The 20,628-nt window shown below is 44.0% G+C and overlaps 1 protein-coding gene, 4 non-coding genes and 1 pseudogene across 7 annotated transcripts; all 6 read left to right on the top strand.

Moving 5' to 3' along the window:
• The first annotated feature begins 820 nt into the window (after positions 1–820).
• On the top strand, positions 821–1,011 carry LOC130320948 (U2 spliceosomal RNA). The gene has a single exon (XR_008866757.1). It is a non-coding gene; the product is annotated as a U2 spliceosomal RNA (small nuclear RNA).
• Positions 1,012–3,098: 2,087 nt separating this feature from the next.
• Positions 3,099–3,289, top strand: LOC130320966 (U2 spliceosomal RNA). The gene has a single exon (XR_008866775.1). It is a non-coding gene; the product is annotated as a U2 spliceosomal RNA (small nuclear RNA).
• A 2,095-nt stretch (positions 3,290–5,384) lies between these two features.
• On the top strand, positions 5,385–5,575 carry LOC130320954 (U2 spliceosomal RNA). The gene has a single exon (XR_008866764.1). It is a non-coding gene; the product is annotated as a U2 spliceosomal RNA (small nuclear RNA).
• Positions 5,576–7,658: 2,083 nt separating this feature from the next.
• LOC130321081 (U2 spliceosomal RNA) lies at positions 7,659–7,876 on the top strand (annotated as a pseudogene).
• Positions 7,877–13,265: 5,389 nt separating this feature from the next.
• LOC130321040 (U2 spliceosomal RNA) lies at positions 13,266–13,451 on the top strand. Its single transcript, XR_008866841.1, has one exon. It is a non-coding gene; the product is annotated as a U2 spliceosomal RNA (small nuclear RNA).
• A 2,265-nt stretch (positions 13,452–15,716) lies between these two features.
• Positions 15,717–20,316, top strand: LOC130320947 (uncharacterized). 3 transcript variants are annotated; one of them, XM_056553031.1, is made up of 6 exons: positions 15,717–17,050; positions 17,300–17,434; positions 18,517–18,565; positions 18,656–18,697; positions 19,361–19,450; positions 20,113–20,316. In XM_056553031.1, exons 1-6 carry the CDS (start codon positions 15,758–15,760, stop codon positions 20,172–20,174), a joined length of 1,671 nt encoding a protein of 556 aa, XP_056409006.1. In that variant the 5' UTR covers positions 15,717–15,757; the 3' UTR covers positions 20,175–20,316. The 3 variants fall into 3 exon arrangements, 1 of the variants encoding a protein (XP_056409006.1); XR_008866756.1 differs by lacking the exons at positions 18,517–18,565; positions 18,656–18,697 and having other exon boundaries at positions 19,361–19,419; positions 20,113–20,174; XR_008866755.1 differs by lacking the exons at positions 18,517–18,565; positions 18,656–18,697 and having other exon boundaries at positions 20,113–20,152.
• The last annotated feature ends 312 nt before the right edge of the window (positions 20,317–20,628 follow it).

Raw genomic sequence — 20,628 nt, 5'->3', positions numbered from 1 at the left:
GCTGCTGTGTCCAGGCCCAGGAGCCTTAGCACTGTGCTGTGATGTCACTCAATACCACTGACATCACTAGGTGTAAACAACATCTCTCCTTTGCTGTGTATGTGACTATGGAGCTGTTTGGTGATGTCGTCTATTACGGCCTTCATAGAAGCAACAGGAGATTGTTGCATCCATCTTGAACCCTCCAGAACTACAGTGCTATGATGTCACTCACTTCCACAGGCCTTGCAGAGTGTAAACAACAACAACCCAGCTTTGTTGTGTATGTAACCAAAGGGATTTGTGATGTCACCTAGAACCTTCACAGCAGCGACAGCTTTATGAGGAGCATCAGCACTGCTCTGCCTGAGCAGAACCATCACCGCCATAGGTTGTCAAATAACCCGGATTTAACCCACACAGGTAAGTCCAATGGGGTGCAGGCATGTCCTCTATGCTTACAGCTTCCCGTGGGTGTTGGTTTGATACCGTTTGGGGACAGCCAAGGAGGCATCTGCAGGCAACAAAGGTAGGTGTGTGCTTGTGTGTGTGTTTCCTATGCAGATCCTAAGCCCAGTGTCACATGCAAGTAGGAGGAGTAAGAAGGGTTCCTGGCAAATCCGGGTTATGGATTGCATTTAAAAAGGCCCCGTGGGAGTGCAATGGGCCCCTGTCTTGCTGCTTAGCAATAATGGTATGGGTTTAGGTTCTGCTGTGTGTACTGGTGGTTGACTGCCCCCCAGCCCAGAGTGTGCATGGAAAATTGTCTGGCAGCCTCCCTGACAGCAAGCAGTGATAGTGCCCATGAAGGGGACCTTGTTGGGCCGCCCCTTTCACGGTTATCGCTTCTCGGCCTTTTGGCTAAGATCAAGTGTAGTATCTGTTCTTATCAGTTTAATATCTGATACGTCCCCTATCTGGGGACCATATATTAAATGGATTTTTGAGAACGGGGGCCGATTTTGAAGCTTGCTTCCGTCGCCCTATGCATTGACCCGATATGGCAGTATCTTCGGGTACAGTGCACCACCCCCTTACAGGGTTAAAAAGAAAGATTCCTACTTTCATTGCTACCCTGCTTTGCTTGGCTAGCCAGCTAGCCAGCCCTGTGGGCCTTGCTGCTGCTGCAGCCAAAAAACAAAAGGTGGTGCTGCTGCTGCTTCTGCTGCTTCTGCTTCTGCTTGTGTCTGGCCCCTGTTGGAGCGTCCAGGCACAGGACTTCTGCTGCTGCTGACTAAATGGCCTCCTTAATTGGATCATTTGAGTAGCCAGCACACCTGTGCAGGTAGGGCATGACATGATAGGCAGCTGCCTTGATAGCGGGTGGGTGCTGAATGTTCCTAATTGACAAAATAAGATTAATGCTTATGAAGAAATATAAAATCTCATCCCTTCCCCAATATCGCGCCACACCCCTACCCCTTAATTCCCTGGTTGAACGTGATGGACATATGTCTTTTTTCGACCGTACTAACTATGTAACTATGTAACATAACATGGGGGGGGGGGGTCTCCTGGCTGTTCACACAGGTGTGTCATTGCTGTACATTGACCATGCATTGCTTCTGTGGTATTGCAAAGGCAAAGACAAATGCTTCCAGCCATCCATTGCACTAATGGATTGGTCATCAGCTGGCTGTCTATGTCCCGCATCAATATAGACCAAAGTACAGAGGGTTAGGCTATGCTATTGTGCACCTACCTGATGCATCAGAAGGTGCGAGGCCCTTGCTAAATTCTGTGCACAGACTTTGAGATCTATGCTTTAGACTGTATCTAAACCTGCTCCAACATGGACTGACATTCTGGCCTACTTTCAGCCGATGCGACTTGTCTGTCGCTGAACAGTCGCTTTTTATGTATTCAGCACCTATGTATAATGTTGTAAAAATGCTCTAGAAGCTAAAGTCGCAGAAATGTCACACATATTTGGCCTGCAACTTTCTGTGCGACAAATTCAGACAGGAAAAATCAGTATAAATCCTTAGAAAATTATCCCCCAGTGTCTCCATCTGCTGGCGGTATTGAATAAGCATTGCTGCACTGATGGGGTATGCATTAGACGAAAAAAAAGAAGAAAAAGAAGAATAATACGCCCAGAAAAGAGGCGAAAAGGAGAAAAACGTAAAAAAACGTGAAAAAAAAGTAAGAGGAAGAGAAGGGAAAAAAAGGTGGAAATGGGTTTAAAAGTGATTTCGGCGGAGAAATATATATATATATATATATATATATATATATATATATATATGCGCACACACACACATAGATATAAACGTATTCTCCGTTGAGATATTGCAGCCGCTGCTGTGTCCAGGCCCAGGAGCCTTAGCACTGTGCTGTGATGTCACTCAATACCACTGACATCACTAGGTGTAAACAACATCTCTCCTTTGCTGTGTATGTGACTATGGAGCTGTTTGGTGATGTCGTCTATTACGGCCTTCATAGAAGCAACAGGAGATTGTTGCATCCATCTTGAACCCTCAGAACTACAGTGCTATGATGTCACTCACTTCCACAGGCCTTGCAGAGTGTAAACAACAACAACCCAGCTTTGTTGTGTATGTAACCAAAGGGATTTGTGATGTCACCTAGAACCTTCACAGCAGCGACAGCTTTATGAGGAGCATCAGCACTGCTCTGCCTGAGCAGAACCATCACCGCCATAGGTTGTCAAATAACCCGGATTTAACCCACACAGGTAAGTCCAATGGGGTGCAGGCATGTCCTCTATGCTTACAGCTTCCCGTGGGTGTTGGTTTGATACCGTTTGGGGACAGCCAAGGAGGCATCTGCAGGCAACAAAGGTAGGTGTGTGCTTGTGTGTGTGTTTCCTATGCAGATCCTAAGCCCAGTGTCACATGCAAGTAGGAGGAGTAAGAAGGGTTCCTGGCAAATCCGGGTTATGGATTGCATTTAAAAAGGCCCCGTGGGAGTGCAATGGGCCCCTGTCTTGCTGCTTAGCAATAATGGTATGGGTTTAGGTTCTGCTGTGTGTACTGGTGGTTGACTGCCCCCCAGCCAGAGTGTGCATGGAAAATTGTCTGGCAGCCTCCCTGACAGCAAGCAGTGATAGTGCCCATGAAGGGGACCTTGTTGGGCCCGCCCCTTTCACGGTTATCGCTTCTCGGCCTTTTGGCTAAGATCAAGTGTAGTATCTGTTCTTATCAGTTTAATATCTGATACGTCCCCTATCTGGGGACCATATATTAAATGGATTTTTGAGAACGGGGGCCGATTTCGAAGCTTGCTTCCGTCGCCCTATGCATTGACCCGATATGGCAGTATCTTCGGGTACAGTGCACCACCCCCTTACAGGGTTAAAAAGAAAGATTCCTACTTTCATTGCTACCTGCTTGCTGGCTAGCCAGCTAGCCAGCCCTGTGGGCCTTGCTGCTGCTGCAGCCAAAAAACAAAAGGTGGTGCTGCTGCTGCTTCTGCTGCTTCTGCTTCTGCTTGTGTCTGGCCCCTGTTGGAGCGTCCAGGCACAGGACTTCTGCTGCTGCTGACTAAATGGCCTCCTTAATTGGATCATTTGAGTAGCCAGCACACCTGTGCAGGTAGGGCATGACATGATAGGCAGCTGCCTTGATAGCGGGTGGGTGCTGAATGTTCCTAATTGACAAAATAAGATTAATGCTTATGAAGAAATATAAAATCTCATCCCTTCCCCAATATCGCGCCACACCCCTACCCCTTAATTCCCTGGTTGAACGTGATGGACATATGTCTTTTTTCGACCGTACTAACTATGTAACTATGTAACATAACATGGGGGGGGGGGGGGGGTGTCTCCTGGCTGTTCACACAGGTGTGTCATTGCTGTACATTGACCATGCATTGCTTCTGTGGTATTGCAAAGGCAAAGACAAATGCTTCCAGCCATCCATTGCACTAATGGATTGGTCATCAGCTGGCTGTCTATGTCCCGCATCAATATAGACCAAAGTACAGAGGGTTAGGCTATGCTATTGTGCACCTACCTGATGCATCAGAAGGTGCGAGGCCCTTGCTAAATTCTGTGCACAGACTTTGAGATCTATGCTTTAGACTGTATCTAAACCTGCTCCAACATGGACTGACATTCTGGCCTACTTTCAGCCGATGCGACTTGTCTGTCGCTGAACAGTCGCTTTTTATGTATTCAGCACCTATGTATAATGTTGTAAAAATGCTCTAGAAGCTAAAGTCGCAGAAATGTCACACATATTTGGCCTGCAACTTTCTGTGCGACAAATTCAGACAGGAAAAATCAGTATAAATCCTTAGAAAATTATCCCCCAGTGTCTCCATCTGCTGGCGGTATTGAATAAGCATTGCTGCACTGATGGGGTATGCATTAGACGAAAAAAAAGAAGAAAAAGAAGAATAATACGCCCAGAAAAGAGGCGAAAAGGAGAAAAACGTAAAAAAACGTGAAAAAAAAGTAAGAGGAAGAGAAGGGAAAAAAAGGTGGAAATGGGTTTAAAAGTGATTTCGGCGGAGAAATATATATATATATATATATATATATATATATATATATATATATATGCGCACACACACACATAGATATAAACGTATTCTCCGTTGAGATATTGCAGCCGCTGCTGTGTCCAGGCCCAGGAGCCTTAGCACTGTGCTGTGATGTCACTCAATACCACTGACATCACTAGGTGTAAACAACATCTCTCCTTTGCTGTGTATGTGACTATGGAGCTGTTTGGTGATGTCGTCTATTACGGCCTTCATAGAAGCAACAGGAGATTGTTGCATCCATCTTGAACCCTCAGAACTACAGTGCTATGATGTCACTCACTTCCACAGGCCTTGCAGAGTGTAAACAACAACAACCCAGCTTTGTTGTGTATGTAACCAAAGGGATTTGTGATGTCACCTAGAACCTTCACAGCAGCGACAGCTTTATGAGGAGCATCAGCACTGCTCTGCCTGAGCAGAACCATCACCGCCATAGGTTGTCAAATAACCCGGATTTAACCCACACAGGTAAGTCCAATGGGGTGCAGGCATGTCCTCTATGCTTACAGCTTCCCGTGGGTGTTGGTTTGATACCGTTTGGGGACAGCCAAGGAGGCATCTGCAGGCAACAAAGGTAGGTGTGTGCTTGTGTGTGTGTTTCCTATGCAGATCCTAAGCCCAGTGTCACATGCAAGTAGGAGGAGTAAGAAGGGTTCCTGGCAAATCCGGGTTATGGATTGCATTTAAAAAGGCCCCGTGGGAGTGCAATGGGCCCCTGTCTTGCTGCTTAGCAATAATGGTATGGGTTTAGGTTCTGCTGTGTGTACTGGTGGTTGACTGCCCCCCAGCCCAGAGTGTGCATGGAAAATTGTCTGGCAGCCTCCCTGACAGCAAGCAGTGATAGTGCCCATGAAGGGGACCTTGTTGGGCCCGCCCCTTTCACGGTTATCGCTTCTCGGCCTTTTGGCTAAGATCAAGTGTAGTATCTGTTCTTATCAGTTTAATATCTGATACGTCCCCTATCTGGGGACCATATATTAAATGGATTTTTGAGAACGGGGGCCGATTTCGAAGCTTGCTTCCGTCGCCCTATGCATTGACCCGATATGGCAGTATCTTCGGGTACAGTGCACCACCCCCTTACAGGGTTAAAAAGAAAGATTCCTACTTTCATTGCTACCTGCTTGCTGGCTAGCCAGCTAGCCAGCCCTGTGGGCCTTGCTGCTGCTGCAGCCAAAAAACAAAAGGTGGTGCTGCTGCTGCTTCTGCTGCTTCTGCTTCTGCTTGTGTCTGGCCCCTGTTGGAGCGTCCAGGCACAGGACTTCTGCTGCTGCTGACTAAATGGCCTCCTTAATTGGATCATTTGAGTAGCCAGCACACCTGTGCAGGTAGGGCATGACATGATAGGCAGCTGCCTTGATAGCGGGTGGGTGCTGAATGTTCCTAATTGACAAAATAAGATTAATGCTTATGAAGAAATATAAAATCTCATCCCTTCCCCAATATCGCGCCACACCCCTACCCCTTAATTCCCTGGTTGAACGTGATGGACATATGTCTTTTTTCGACCGTACTAACTATGTAACTATGTAACATAACATGGGGGGGGGGGGGGGGGGTCTCCTGGCTGTTCACACAGGTGTGTCATTGCTGTACATTGACCATGCATTGCTTCTGTGGTATTGCAAAGGCAAAGACAAATGCTTCCAGCCATCCATTGCACTAATGGATTGGTCATCAGCTGGCTGTCTATGTCCCGCATCAATATAGACCAAAGTACAGAGGGTTAGGCTATGCTATTGTGCACCTACCTGATGCATCAGAAGGTGCGAGGCCCTTGCTAAATTCTGTGCACAGACTTTGAGATCTATGCTTTAGACTGTATCTAAACCTGCTCCAACATGGACTGACATTCTGGCCTACTTTCAGCCGATGCGACTTGTCTGTCGCTGAACAGTCGCTTTTTATGTATTCAGCACCTATGTATAATGTTGTAAAAATGCTCTAGAAGCTAAAGTCGCAGAAATGTCACACATATTTGGCCTGCAACTTTCTGTGCGACAAATTCAGACAGGAAAAATCTGTATAAATCCTTAGAAAATTATCCCCCAGTGTCTCCATCTGCTGGCGGTATTGAATAAGCATTGCTGCACTGATGGGGTATGCATTAGACGAAAAAAAAGAAGAAAAAGAAGAATAATACGCCCAGAAAAGAGGCGAAAAGGAGAAAAACGTAAAAAAACGTGAAAAAAAAGTAAGAGGAAGAGAAGGGAAAAAAAGGTGGAAATGGGTTTAAAAGTGATTTCGGCGGAGAAATATATATATATATATATATATATATATATATATGCGCACACACACACATAGATATAAACGTATTCTCCGTTGAGATATTGCAGCCGCTGCTGTGTCCAGGCCCAGGAGCCTTAGCACTGTGCTGTGATGTCACTCAATACCACTGACATCACTAGGTGTAAACAACATCTCTCCTTTGCTGTGTATGTGACTATGGAGCTGTTTGGTGATGTCGTCTATTACGGCCTTCATAGAAGCAACAGGAGATTGTTGCATCCATCTTGAACCCTCAGAACTACAGTGCTATGATGTCACTCACTTCCACAGGCCTTGCAGAGTGTAAACAACAACAACCCAGCTTTGTTGTGTATGTAACCAAAGGGATTTGTGATGTCACCTAGAACCTTCACAGCAGCGACAGCTTTATGAGGAGCATCAGCACTGCTCTGCCTGAGCAGAACCATCACCGCCATAGGTTGTCAAATAACCCGGATTTAACCCACACAGGTAAGTCCAATGGGGTGCAGGCATGTCCTCTATGCTTACAGCTTCCCGTGGGTGTTGGTTTGATACCGTTTGGGGACAGCCAAGGAGGCATCTGCAGGCAACAAAGGTAGGTGTGTGCTTGTGTGTGTGTTTCCTATGCAGATCCTAAGCCCAGTGTCACATGCAAGTAGGAGGAGTAAGAAGGGTTCCTGGCAAATCCGGGTTATGGATTGCATTTAAAAAGGCCCCGTGGGAGTGCAATGGGCCCCTGTCTTGCTGCTTAGCAATAATGGTATGGGTTTAGGTTCTGCTGTGTGTACTGGTGGTTGACTGCCCCCCAGCCCAGAGTGTGCATGGAAAATTGTCTGGCAGCCTCCCTGACAGCAAGCAGTGATAGTGCCCATGAAGGGGACCTTGTTGGGCCCGCCCCTTTCACGGTTATCGCTTCTCGGCCTTTTGGCTAAGATCAAGTGTAGTATCTGCATTTGGTCTGGTCGGAAGGTGTCTGTGGTACCCCGCTTCTCGGCCTTGGGGGATTGTCTCTCCTTACGGAGGGACTTCACCCCCTTGCTGCTATTGGGGAGCGGGCTTAGTCCACAGACAACGGGTTGCGATCCCCCTGTCTCTGGGACCTTGTGTCTCAGAAGGCATTTTCGGTACGTTGAGCGTTACCTGTAGCTTCGGAAGCACCTAGGGTACCCCCGACCTCTGCCTTGGGTAAGGGTTCCGCTTTTATAGCGGGATTCCGAGCCCCTGCTGCTATTGGGGAAGGGGCTTAGTCCCTGGGTGTGGAAGATGCCGTTCTCCTGGGCTTTCCCCTCTGGGGAAATGTCGATGCGAAATACCATCCGCATAGAGGTGTCGGAGAGCCATCGTCAGTTGAAGAACCTCCGCTTCATTGCGGAGGTGATTCTTCTTGACTACTTCCGCCTCAATAGGGAGGACATCCTGTGTCTAAATGACCAGGAAAGCCGTGGCCTGTATACCGTCACCTTCACGGCCACGGCGTGTTGCGATAACATCTATGCAACCTTGTCTGGTGCGGACCAGAGGGACGATCGACTCGACGGTCTTTCGTTCCAGTTCCTCTATGGTGAGGAACATATACCGTTGGTGGTGGCTATGCACAGCCCTCATGTGACCACGGAGGATATAGCCACTTTTCTTCGGCGATACTGCGAAGAGGTGCGATTCGCAAACAAAATCTTGAACTCCGTGCGGTTCTGGAACGGCAAGAGGAAGTTCTGGGTCAAGCTCCGTAAGGATCCCGGTGGTATTGGGGGTCTTTGCCATCCGCCCCCAAATTTTGCCATCGGGAGAGTTCGGGGCTTCCTATTCTATCCTCAAATGCCTATGTATTGCCGAAATTGCTTGAGGTTTGGCCACACCCAGGAGACCTGCGGCGCGGAGCGTGTGATTCGCTGCAATAGGTGTGGCCAAGAAGGTCACATAGCCTCAAGATGTAGCCATACGATAAGGTGCAACCTCTGCGGAGAGGAAAATCACGATTTTAATTCCTGTCCCCATAAAGCAAAAACTACGATGGGTGGGTCAAGGCTGGGCCCACCCAAAGAGGGGACAGGACAAAAGACGTCCTTTTTTAAGATGCCCAAACCCCAGATGGCAGGTACTGATGGGTCCAGGCCCAAGACCTCTGGTGCTCCATCGGGGGGCCCACCGGTGGTAGTGCTAGGGGGAGGCCATGGGGATTCCACGAAGCCCGGGCGGGTGATCGAGTTTACTGCCCGGGAAATTGAAAGACGTCGATCGACTTCCTACCTGGCTCAAGAGCCCGCCGAAACTTCTGAAGGGGGCTCACCTGTGGCGGGTGGCAGCCGACGGGCCTCGGTGGGGGCAAAGGTGGACCCAAAATTACAGCATAAGCCAGGTACTGGCTTGGCCCAGGGTCGCCCTGCTCCGGACGAAGAGGCCCCGGTGAAAGCCCGCCGGAAGGGGAGCCAGGTGGCCAGGTCTGAGCCCGGTCCTGTTACTCCGCCTATACAGGACAGGGCCAAGAAGACAAGTGGCGCCAAACCAGGGTTTGCTGCCCCGCCAGCAGTGGACCCGGTGGGTAAAACTGGCCATCGTCGATCGATGGGGAAGTTGGAGCAACAGTCCTCAGCAACGCTTGCTGGGGAACAAGCGATGAAAACTTCCCAAGGTAGCGGCAAAGGTTCCGGAAAAGAGGCCTCACAGGCCCCTGTGCAGCAGTTCCAGTCGTCAAATGATGAAAGAAGACGCAGATCCATCAGCCGGGGGCCAGAGATTACATCGAGTGAGAGCAACACAGAGGATATGGACAGCAGTGTGACATTTAAAAGACAAAGAGAAGAAGAAGAGGAAGACATTCAAAGGAAAGCGGCGTGCCGTAGTTCGGACGAGAGCGAGCTCAGGGTCGGGGCATCATCGATCTCAAGCTCCGACCCTCAGAACATCAAGGAGCTGATGACCCCGCAGGCGGGGGATGACGGTACGCAGCTTATTATTGACTTTGATTCTCCAAGCACGGACTCTCCATAAACTATGCCTATCCCTGTAAAAATTGCCTCACTCAATGTGAGGTCCTTAAAGAGCCCTGATCGCAGGGCTGCTTTATTTTCTTATCTAGAGACATGTGACTTTGACCTTTGCCTGCTACAAGAATGTGGAATCCCTAGTAAAATGGACTATAAAGACTTAAAAGAAGACTGGAAGCTGGGCCCATCCATATGGTCCGGTGCAAATGACTGTCGTTCTGTGGGTGTTGGGCTGCTCTGCCGAGGCCAGTCCTTTTCTATTCATACAGTAACTGAGATTGTGCCTGGCAGAGCTCTTTTAATTCATCTATATTTTAATGGACTTTTAATTCGTGTTTTAAATGTGTATGCCCCTCCTGATAAACAGGAGCGGGCAGAACTATTTGAAATTTTACCACTGTTTTGTGTTGGGTCTTCCCCCCTGCTGGTGGGAGGTGATTTTAACTGCATACGTGATGGGGAACACCGGCAGGGTGGGGATATTAATCGTAAAGACCGCACTTCTTACCTGCTTAAAAATGTTATTGATGATTTTAATTTGAAAGATTGCTGGAAGGATCTCTTGCCGGAGGACCCGGGCGCCACATGGTCCAATGGAAGAGTGAGCTCCAGAATCGATTTTATTTTTTCCTCTAGAGCTTTTAAACCCCTGAAATGCACGCTCGAGCAGAATATCTTCTCTGATCATAAGCTCCTCTTGGTGGGCCTGGAGCTAGAGGGGGAGCAAAAAGCAAAAAGGGGCCTCTGGAGATTAAACACCACACTCCTAGAGGACCCTGAGATAAAAGAGGAGTTTGTGCGGACCTACCAGTGCTGGCAATCACAAAGAAAACCCCACGAGCCTATGCTGCACTGGTGGGAGGGCACCAAATCTAAAATCAGATTTTTTTTTATCAAAGCAGGTAAGAAGAAGGCAAAAATGGAAAAACAGTGGTTTTATGTTCTTAACATGCGTTTAAATGTACTTTTTAAATTGAAAGAAGCTGGTATGGATGTAGAAAATGATATTTTAAACCTTAAAACTGAAATAAAACATGCCATAGAAAAGAAAGGGAAACAAATCATTTTTAACTCACATGTGCAACACCTGGAGGAGGGCGAGAAATGTTCCCGTTTCTTTTTTAAAAAAGTGATGAATAGGAGGGATATCATCCAGAACCTTGAGGGTGAATCCACTCCAAAAGGCATGTTAGATGCAGTTTTTAACTTCTACCAGCTTCTTTTTAATAAGAAAGATCTTAATCCATCCTTTTTAGAACATGTTCTTAATTCCCTTGATTTTAAGCTAGATGTTTTAGACCAGGAGGTTTTATCCCGTGATCTTAACTTAGATGAACTTTTATTTGTTTTTAAAAGTTTTTCTAGTGGGAAGGCCCCTGGGGAAGATGGTTTACCCATTGAATTTTATTTAGCTTTTTGGGATATTTTAAAGGATGATATGGTTTTATTGTATAAAGAAACTTTTATTGTTAATGAACTTCCCCCTTCCTGGAGGAGGGGGATTGTATCATTACTTTTTAAAAAGGGTGAAAAGGATATGCTAAAAAATTGGCGCCCCATCACACTTTTAAATGTCGATTATAAAGTTTTAGCCAAGTTATTAGCTGTCCGTTTTAAACCTTTTATTCATAAATTAATTCACCCAAATCAGGTTTGTGGGGTACCTGGAAGGTCTATAGCTGAATCCCTAAATATTTTAAGAGATGTTTTATGGTATTTTAAGGATAGAAATCAAACTGTAGCAATTTTATCCTTAGACTTTGAAAAAGCCTTTGATAGGGTCTCCCATGAATACCTGTTTTTAGTTCTTAAAAAGATGGCAGTGCCTGAAACGATTTTAAGCCGAATCATGCTTTTATACCGATCCTGTTTTAGTCAAGTCTCTGTTAATGGCTTTTTAACCAGCGGTGTTCCTCTTTTATCAGGTGTCAAACAGGGCTGCCCCCTGTCCCCACTCCTTTTTATTTGCGCAATCGAACCACTGATGGCCCTCCTCAGAAAAGACCGGGTAGTAAGAGGCGTACCGATACCTGGTGGAGGAGGGACCCATCTAAAGGTGTTGGGGTACATGGATGATGTCACCATACTGTGCCCGGACTCTCCATCCATGAGGGGGGCATTGAGGAACACCAGCTATTTCTGCGAGGTCTCTGGTTTTAAGCTAAACACAGATAAATGTGACTGTTTTTATATTGGCTCCTGGGATTCATCCATCACCCCAGGAGTTACAATGCAACAGGATCAAATTAAAGTTTTAGGTATTGTTTTTAACCAGGTCAATGATGGGAGCCCTAACTGGGATTCAGCTATAGCTAAGATGGAGAAGAAGATTTTAATGTGGAATCTTAGAAACCTTACCATGGAGGGGAAGATTTTAATAATAAAGATGGTTTTACTCCCTATTATGCTATACATTGCCATGGTATTTCCTCCATCTATTTTATACATTAAAAAAGTAACTAGAATTGTTTTTACTTTTTTATGGGGTTCAAAAATGGAGAAATTAAAGCGTGATTTTATGTACAAAAGTAAAGATAATGGCGGGAAAGATGTTCCTAACTTTTTTACTTTCTTTTACATAAAGTATTTCTGTTTCTGTTTTAAAATTATTAAATCCGATGGCATTTTTAGCTGCTTTTTAAGGTACGCTGCGGGCATGGTTTTTAAAAGATGGTTGCGCATCCCTCTGAACGCTCCGGTGCTTCTGTGTCCCCCAAAACATTATGTGGTGTTGGAAAAGACAGTCAGGCTCCTAGGTCTCCAAGATTTGGAGCCTGACATACTGGGGGACCAGAGAAAGGTATCAAAGGTCCTCAGGCGGAGTGAGGTTACCCTGGCAGTGTCCAATTTCACACAGGCAAGATCCAAAAAGGTATGGCGGAACGTGTACGGGAAGTTTCTGGCGAATGTACACAGGGATCTTGCCTGGGCAATCGTCCACCAGTGCCTCCCTACTCGTGAGTTCCAGCACAGGCGAGGACTGGTGGCGAGAGCCAAGTGCCCGAGAGATGGCTGCGGAGTGGACGAAACGGTGCTGCACATATTTTGGAACTGCCCTTTTGCACGGGAGCTTTGGAGGAAGGTAGGCCCACTTTTGAAGTGGGCCTGCGGCCTAAAAGATTTTAATCACGAATGTGTCTTTTACGGTCTTTTTAACTGCCCCAATTTTAAACAGCAGATGATCTGCTGGATGATTATTAATTGTTTTAAAAATGCCATCTGGAAAGTTAGGAACATCTTACTTTTTAAACATGATTTTATTGATGTTAAAAACTGTATAAAGCTGGCCCTGAGTGAGATGTACATCTATTACCTAAGAGACAAGAAACAGTTGGGGGCCAGCGAGGCAGCATCCATGTGGTGTCTGCCTCTATGGAACGAAATAACAATATAATCAGTTTTTATGACATTTGTATAATGTTTTATCCTGCCATTTTTATTTTTTCTCCTTTTATTACTGGTTTTATTATTTGTATTTTAAAACTTTTGTGAACCTTTTATTATTTTGCATTTTAAATTTTGTATGGTTTCTTATTTATTCAATAAAATTTTGTTGAAACCTTATCTGTTCTTATCAGTTTAATATCTGATACGTCCCCTATCTGGGGACCATATATTAAATGGATTTTTGAGAACGGGGGCCGATTTCGAAGCTTGCTTCCGTCGCCCTATGCATTGACCCGATATGGCAGTATCTTCGGGTACAGTGCACCACCCCCTTACAGGGTTAAAAAGAAAGATTCCTACTTTCATTGCTACCTGCTTGCTGGCTAGCCAGCTAGCCAGCCCTGTGGGCCTTGCTGCTGCTGCAGCCAAAAAACAAAAGGTGGTGCTGCTGCTGCTTCTGCTGCTTCTGCTTCTGCTTGTGTCTGGCCCCTGTTGGAGCGTCCAGGCACAGGACTTCTGCTGCTGCTGACTAAATGGCCTCCTTAATTGGATCATTTGAGTAGCCAGCACACCTGTGCAGGTAGGGCATGACATGATAGGCAGCTGCCTTGATAGCGGGTGGGTGCTGAATGTTCCTAATTGACAAAATAAGATTAATGCTTATGAAGAAATATAAAATCTCATCCCTTCCCCAATATCGCGCCACACCCCTACCCCTTAATTCCCTGGTTGAACGTGATGGACATATGTCTTTTTTCGACCGTACTAACTATGTAACTATGTAACATAACATGGGGGGGGGGGGGGGGGGGGTCTCCTGGCTGTTCACACAGGTGTGTCATTGCTGTACATTGACCATGCATTGCTTCTGTGGTATTGCAAAGGCAAAGACAAATGCTTCCAGCCATCCATTGCACTAATGGATTGGTCATCAGCTGGCTGTCTATGTCCCGCATCAATATAGACCAAAGTACAGAGGGTTAGGCTATGCTATTGTGCACCTACCTGATGCATCAGAAGGTGCGAGGCCCTTGCTAAATTCTGTGCACAGACTTTGAGATCTATGCTTTAGACTGTATCTAAACCTGCTCCAACATGGACTGACATTCTGGCCTACTTTCAGCCGATGCGACTTGTCTGTCGCTGAACAGTCGCTTTTTATGTATTCAGCACCTATGTATAATGTTGTAAAAATGCTCTAGAAGCTAAAGTCGCAGAAATGTCACACATATTTGGCCTGCAACTTTCTGTGCGACAAATTCAGACAGGAAAAATCAGTATAAATCCTTAGAAAATTATCCCCCAGTGTCTCCATCTGCTGGCGGTATTGAATAAGCATTGCTGCACTGATGGGGTATGCATTAGACGAAAAAAAAGAAGAAAAAGAAGAATAATACGCCCAGAAAAGAGGCGAAAAGGAGAAAAACGTAAAAAAACGTGAAAAAAAAGTAAGAGGAAGAGAAGGGAAAAAAAGGTGGAAATGGGTTTAAAAGTGATTTCGGCGGAGAAATATATATATATATATATATATATATATATATGCGCACACACACACATAGATATAAACGTATTCTCCGTTGAGATATTGCAGCCGCTGCTGTGTCCAGGCCCAGGAGCCTTAGCACTGTGCTGTGATGTCACTCAATACCACTGACATCACTAGGTGTAAACAACATCTCTCCTTTGCTGTGTATGTGACTATGGAGCTGTTTGGTGATGTCGTCTATTACGGCCTTCATAGAAGCAACAGGAGATTGTTGCATCCATCTTGAACCCTCAGAACTACAGTGCTATGATGTCACTCACTTCCACAGGCCTTGCAGAGTGTAAACAACAACAACCCAGCTTTGTTGTGTATGTAACCAAAGGGATTTGTGATGTCACCTAGAACCTTCACAGCAGCGACAGCTTTATGAGGAGCATCAGCACTGCTCTGCCTGAGCAGAACCATCACCGCCATAGGTTGTCAAATAACCCGGATTTAACCCACACAGGTAAGTCCAATGGGGTGCAGGCATGTCCTCTATGCTTACAGCTTCCCGTGGGTGTTGGTTTGATACCGTTTGGGGACAGCCAAGGAGGCATCTGCAGGCAACAAAGGTAGGTGTGTGCTTGTGTGTGTGTTTCCTATGCAGATCCTAAGCCCAGTGTCACATGCAAGTAGGAGGAGTAAGAAGGGTTCCTGGCAAATCCGGGTTATGGATTGCATTTAAAAAGGCCCCGTGGGAGTGCAATGGGCCCCTGTCTTGCTGCTTAGCAATAATGGTATGGGTTTAGGTTCTGCTGTGTGTACTGGTGGTTGACTGCCCCCCAGCCCAGAGTGTGCATGGAAAATTGTCTGGCAGCCTCCCTGACAGCAAGCAGTGATAGTGCCCATGAAGGGGACCTTGTTGGGCCCGCCCCTTTCACGGTTATCGCTTCTCGGCCTTTTGGCTAAGGTATAGGGATATACCTTGGCTGATCCGGTTCCTGCTTTTGTGGGTGCTCTGAGACCCCCCTCCTCGGCCCTGGGACATCGCCCTTCGTTGGGCTTAAGTCCCTTGCTGCTATTGGGGAGGGGACCCACCTCAGTGTAGAGTTGCGATCCCCCTTTGCCTTAGGGACCTAGTGTCTCTTTGGTGCGCTTGATTGTGAGCATGGCGTCAGCCAGTGACGGAGATCCAGGCATGGTACCATCTTATGCCAAGCTCAAGAACTCAGTACGTATATCGTACTTGGAGGACCAGAGAAAGAACCGGGACCTGAAGTACATCGTGGAGCAAGTTCTGCTGGGCGTCTTTGGATTAAGGAAGCATGAGATATTATCCATCCAAGATTATCCGAAAAGAGGAGTATACGATGTTACTTTTACGGAAGGAGGTATTTACAAGGACTTTGTTATACAGATGAAGAAGGTAAGCGGAGATGCCCGCTTGAGTGGAATAAGAATTGTTGAGCACTTTCCCGATGAACTTATGCTTTTAGTTATAAAAATGTACTCTCCATACGTTAAAGAAGATGAAATTGTTGTGTTTTTAAGGAATTTTTGTAAAAAAATTATAAATAGAGGGAAAGTGATGAATGAGTGTGGAATATGGTCCTCTAAGTGGAAGTTTCTGGTTGAGTTCAAAGAAGATCTATTACTCCCAGGACGAAAGGTTATGCCTCCAGCTCGGTTCAAGTTAGGAAATGTAAATGGTGACGTGTTTTTCCCAGGAATGCCCAATTTCTGCAGAGCTTGTAGAAGATATGGACATGATAAAAACGTATGTGAGAGTACATGTACAAATTGTGGCAGCACTGAGCACTCCTCCAGAGAATGCACAAAAGAAAAGAAATGCAGTTTATGTTACAGAGTTGACCATTTGTATGCTTCTTGTCCTCACAGAAACAAAGAGAAACAACAGAGAAGCCAGCCAGACCCCCGTCATATGAACAGAGAAGACAGCAAACCAGAAGAAAACCCAACTGATCAACATGGTGAGTCTGCTACCTCTGATGAAGATGGATATGAGAAACCCTCCAGCATGAAGGTAAGAAGAAAGGAGAAGAAAGCATGGCAGACAGGAGCTCCTCTCTCGCAGCAGAGGGGTAGTAACCTGGATGAAGCTGTCAGCAAGCCTCAGAGTGCCCCCCTGAGGAAGCCAGAAAATGTTGGGGCTAAGAGAAGAAAGACCGGAACAGGAAGAGAAGAGGCGTTTGTGGAAGAAGAGGGGGGGGTAGGGATGCCATCAGGTGTTCCAGCCCCCTCCCCAAGTGAAACAGGCAACTCGTCCATGGTTCCCGACACGGTGGAAGTCGTTGTGCCCGACCAGCTGCCCGGGGTGGCTCCGACAGGTCATCCCGGGGAGGAGATGGACACTGGGCAAGGTGACGGAGACGGGACAACCCCTGTTCCGGCGAAGAGGAATCCTCTCCTTAGTCCCCTACCGGAGGATCTTCAGGAGGAGGTAATGGAGGAGTCAGACGGTAGCAGCTCACCGGAATCTCTGGTGACAGTGAGATCAGAAGGGGAAAATGATAGTTTTGGGGGTCTGGCTGATGAGGATGAGATAGAATGTGCACAAAGATATTGAAAGTGGTCTCTCTGTAACCTTTAATGATGGCGCTCCATGGACTCTCCCTCAATGTGAGGGGCCTTAAGACACACGCAAGAAGAACTGCTATTTTTAATTTTTTATCCTTTTTGTCTGCATCAGTTTTCTTCTTACAGGAATGTGGCATCCCTCACCAAGCATCATACAAGAAATATGAAGAAGACTGGAAGCATGGCCCCTCAGTGTGGTCAGGGTCCAACGCATCTAAATCTGGAGGAGTTGCTATACTTTTTAAGGGTAATGTTAATATAATTTTTAAGCAAGAGATTTTACCAGGAAGGATTTTATTAGTTAAAGCTTTTATAAATGGTTTTACATGGCAGTTTTTAAACTTTTATGGTTCACCTGATAAAAAAGAAAGAGAAGAGATGTTAGAGATTTTACCTCTTTTTATTAATGATTCTTATCCTTTGATTTTAGCTGGGGATTTTAATTGTGTTTTAAGAGGTGAGAAAAGATATTCTCGAGCTACTAGTAGAAATTATGATAAGACATCTAACATTTTAAAAAATATTACTTTAGATTTTAGGCTTATAGATGTTTTTAAAAAATGTAATCCAAATTTACCTGATACTGAAGGCATTACATGGAGTAATGTGAATTGTAGCTCGAGGATTGATTTTATCTTCTCTTCTCAAAATGTTTTACCTGCCAAATGTGAGCTTTTAACTAATATATTTTCTGATCATAAATGTCTTCTATTTGTTTTAAATCCTGTTCCTGGTTTTAAGAGGGGTATTGGTTCATGGAAATTGAACATATCTCTTTTAGAAGATAAAATAATCTTAACAGAATACGCCAATTTTTATAATAAATGTAAAAATAATAGAGACCCAAATATAGATATAAAAGTATGGTGGGAAAATATGAAGAAAAAAACTAAAGATTTTTTTATAAAACAAGGTATCCAAAAAGCTAAAGATAAAAGACATTGTTATGATATTTTAAATACACATCTTCAAACTCTTTTTAAATTGCACAATATAGGGATAGATGTAAAAGATGATATTGTTAACATTAAAAAAGAAATAAAAACATTTTTAAATGAAAAAGGTAAAGAGATCATTTTTAAAGCTAAAATCAAACATATTGAAAATAACGAAAAATGTACAAGATATTTTTTTAAAAAATCTAATCAAAAAAGAGTCCATATCGAAAAACTAGAAGGAGAAGTGGAGATGAATAAAATTTTATTTAAAGTACAATGTTATTATAGGGAACTTTTTAATGAGAAAAAAATAGATGCTAATTTCATGAACGATGCCTTAAACAAAATAGAACGTGTTTTAGAGAATAATTCTCAATCCTTTCTTTTACAGTCTATCCCAGAGAAGGAAATATTGGATACCATAAACAGTTTTAATTTGGGTAAAGTACCAGGGTCTGATGGCCTGCCAATCGAATTTTATAAGGTTTTTTATGAGGTTTTAAAAGATGATCTTTTATCTCTTTTTACAGATGTTTTTAATACCAAGATTTTACCACAGTCATGGAAAATGGGTGAGGTTTCTCTGCTCTTTAAAAAAGGTGATAAAGAGGATATTAGGAATTGGAGACCAATAACCCTTTTAAACGCTGATTATAAAATAATGGCTAAAATATGTGCAAACAGACTAAAAAATGTTATAGATAAATTAATACATAATAATCAAGTGTGTGGTATACCGGGTAGAAACATGTGGGAAAATTTAAACCTCATAAAAGATATAATAGAAGATGCTAAAATAAGGAAAAGTAATTTAGCAATTTTAACAATAGACTTTGAAAAAGCATTTGACAGAGTCTCGCACTGTTTTTTATTTAATGTTTTAAATAAAATGGGCATACCAGAAGGTTTTTTAACGTCACTCAAAGCCTTTTATAATGACTGTTTTAGCAAAATTTTAATTAATGGTTTTAAGACTGAAATGGTTCCTTTAAAATCTGGTGTGAAGCAGGGTTGCCCCCTATCACCCCTTTTATTTATTTGTGCACTAGAGCCACTTTTATGTGTCATAAGAGGTGATAAACAGATCCGTGGGATAAGGCTCCCCGGAGGAAATGGTCTTGAAGCTAAAGTAGTCAGTTATATGGATGATGTAGCAGTGACATGTCAAGATAGCCTGGCACTTAAAAAAACTTTAACACAAATTAACTATTTCTGTTGTGCTTCTGGTTTTAAAGTGAATTTTAACAAGTGCGAGATTTTAAAAGTCGGCAAGCTGGATACAAGAGACATAAAGGTACCGGTAGTAGAAAAAGTAAAAATTTTAGGTGTGTATTTTAATGAATTAAATAATGGAAACGAAAGCTGGGAGCTAACAATGCAAAAGGTGAACCAAAAATTATGTGTATGGAGACTAAGAGACCTTACAATGGAAGGAAAAGTGCTGATTTTAAAGATGGTGATTTTACCTTTGCTTTTATATTTAAGTTTAGTGTTCCCACCTAACACACATATAATACGTAAAGTCTCAAAAGTCTGTTACACCTTTTTTTGGAATTCCAAATATGAGAAGTTAAAAAGAGAAATTGTATCTAAACCTAAAGAGAAAGGGGGGAAAAGTTTTACTGATTTTACTGCGTTCCTTTATACAAAATTCTTTTCATTGTGTCTTAAGAATGTTTTTAAAGACAACTATTGGTCGTTCTTTTTGCGCTATAATGTTGGTAATCTCATGAGACACCATGGTTGGTTTGAAACAGATCTTAAACACCCTTATGCTTTTAACCTCCCTATTACTTATTGTATTTTAGAAAAGATTGTTTCTCTTTTTAAACTGTTTGATTTTAGTAAAGATATTCTAATCGATGGGAAAAAACTTACGAGAGTCATTTTAAACAATATTAACATGTGCCAAGTTGGAAATTTTAATGATGATAAATGTAAAGAAATCTGGAGAATTGTGAACTCATTTTATCTTTTTAACTCACAGAAGGACTTATCCTGGAGCTGCATCCACAGTTGCCTTCCGTGCCGGGCTTTCCAACACCGTAGAGGATTTGCAAGCACAGCAAAGTGTCCAAGAGAGGGATGCCACGAAGAGGAGACTGTTTTACATCTTTTATGGACATGTGATTTTTCTAGAAGGATATGGACTAAAATGCTGCCACTTTTAAACAAAATTGCTGCTATAAAAGACTTGGACTATAATATGGTTTTATATGGGTGTTTGGATTGTCCCGGCGAACAAGAGAAACGGAAGGCATGGCAAATAATAAACTGTGTGAAGGCAGCTCTGTGGAAAAATAGGAATATTTTATTATTTAAAAAGGACATTTTATCTTTCGATGATGTTATTGGAATGATATTAAGTGAAATGTACATCTATCTTTTAATCGATAAACAAAGTGATGAGTTTGCATTCTTAAAATGGCATTTTACCGACTGGCATATGTGAAATTGTAAAATTGTAAGTTTTTTATGTTCCCCTGGTTTTAATGCTATGTAA

This window comes from Hyla sarda, unplaced genomic scaffold (genome assembly GCF_029499605.1).
Source record: "Hyla sarda isolate aHylSar1 unplaced genomic scaffold, aHylSar1.hap1 scaffold_223, whole genome shotgun sequence".
Classification (NCBI taxonomy): domain Eukaryota; kingdom Metazoa; phylum Chordata; class Amphibia; order Anura; family Hylidae; genus Hyla; species Hyla sarda.
This window is presented reverse-complemented; position numbering and strand designations above follow the sequence as displayed.

Coding starts and splice junctions, on each gene's coding strand:
- LOC130320947 (XM_056553031.1), top strand. CDS start 15,758: ATGGCGTCAGCCAGTGACGGAGATCCAGGCATGGTACCATCTTATGCC. Junction 17,051..17,299: donor CGGAGGATCTTCAGGAGGAG/GTAATGGAGGAG, acceptor TGTCTGCATCAG/TTTTCTTCTTACAGGAATGT. Junction 18,698..19,360: donor ACCACAGTCATGGAAAATGG/GTGAGGTTTCTC, acceptor CTGGTTTTAAAG/TGAATTTTAACAAGTGCGAG.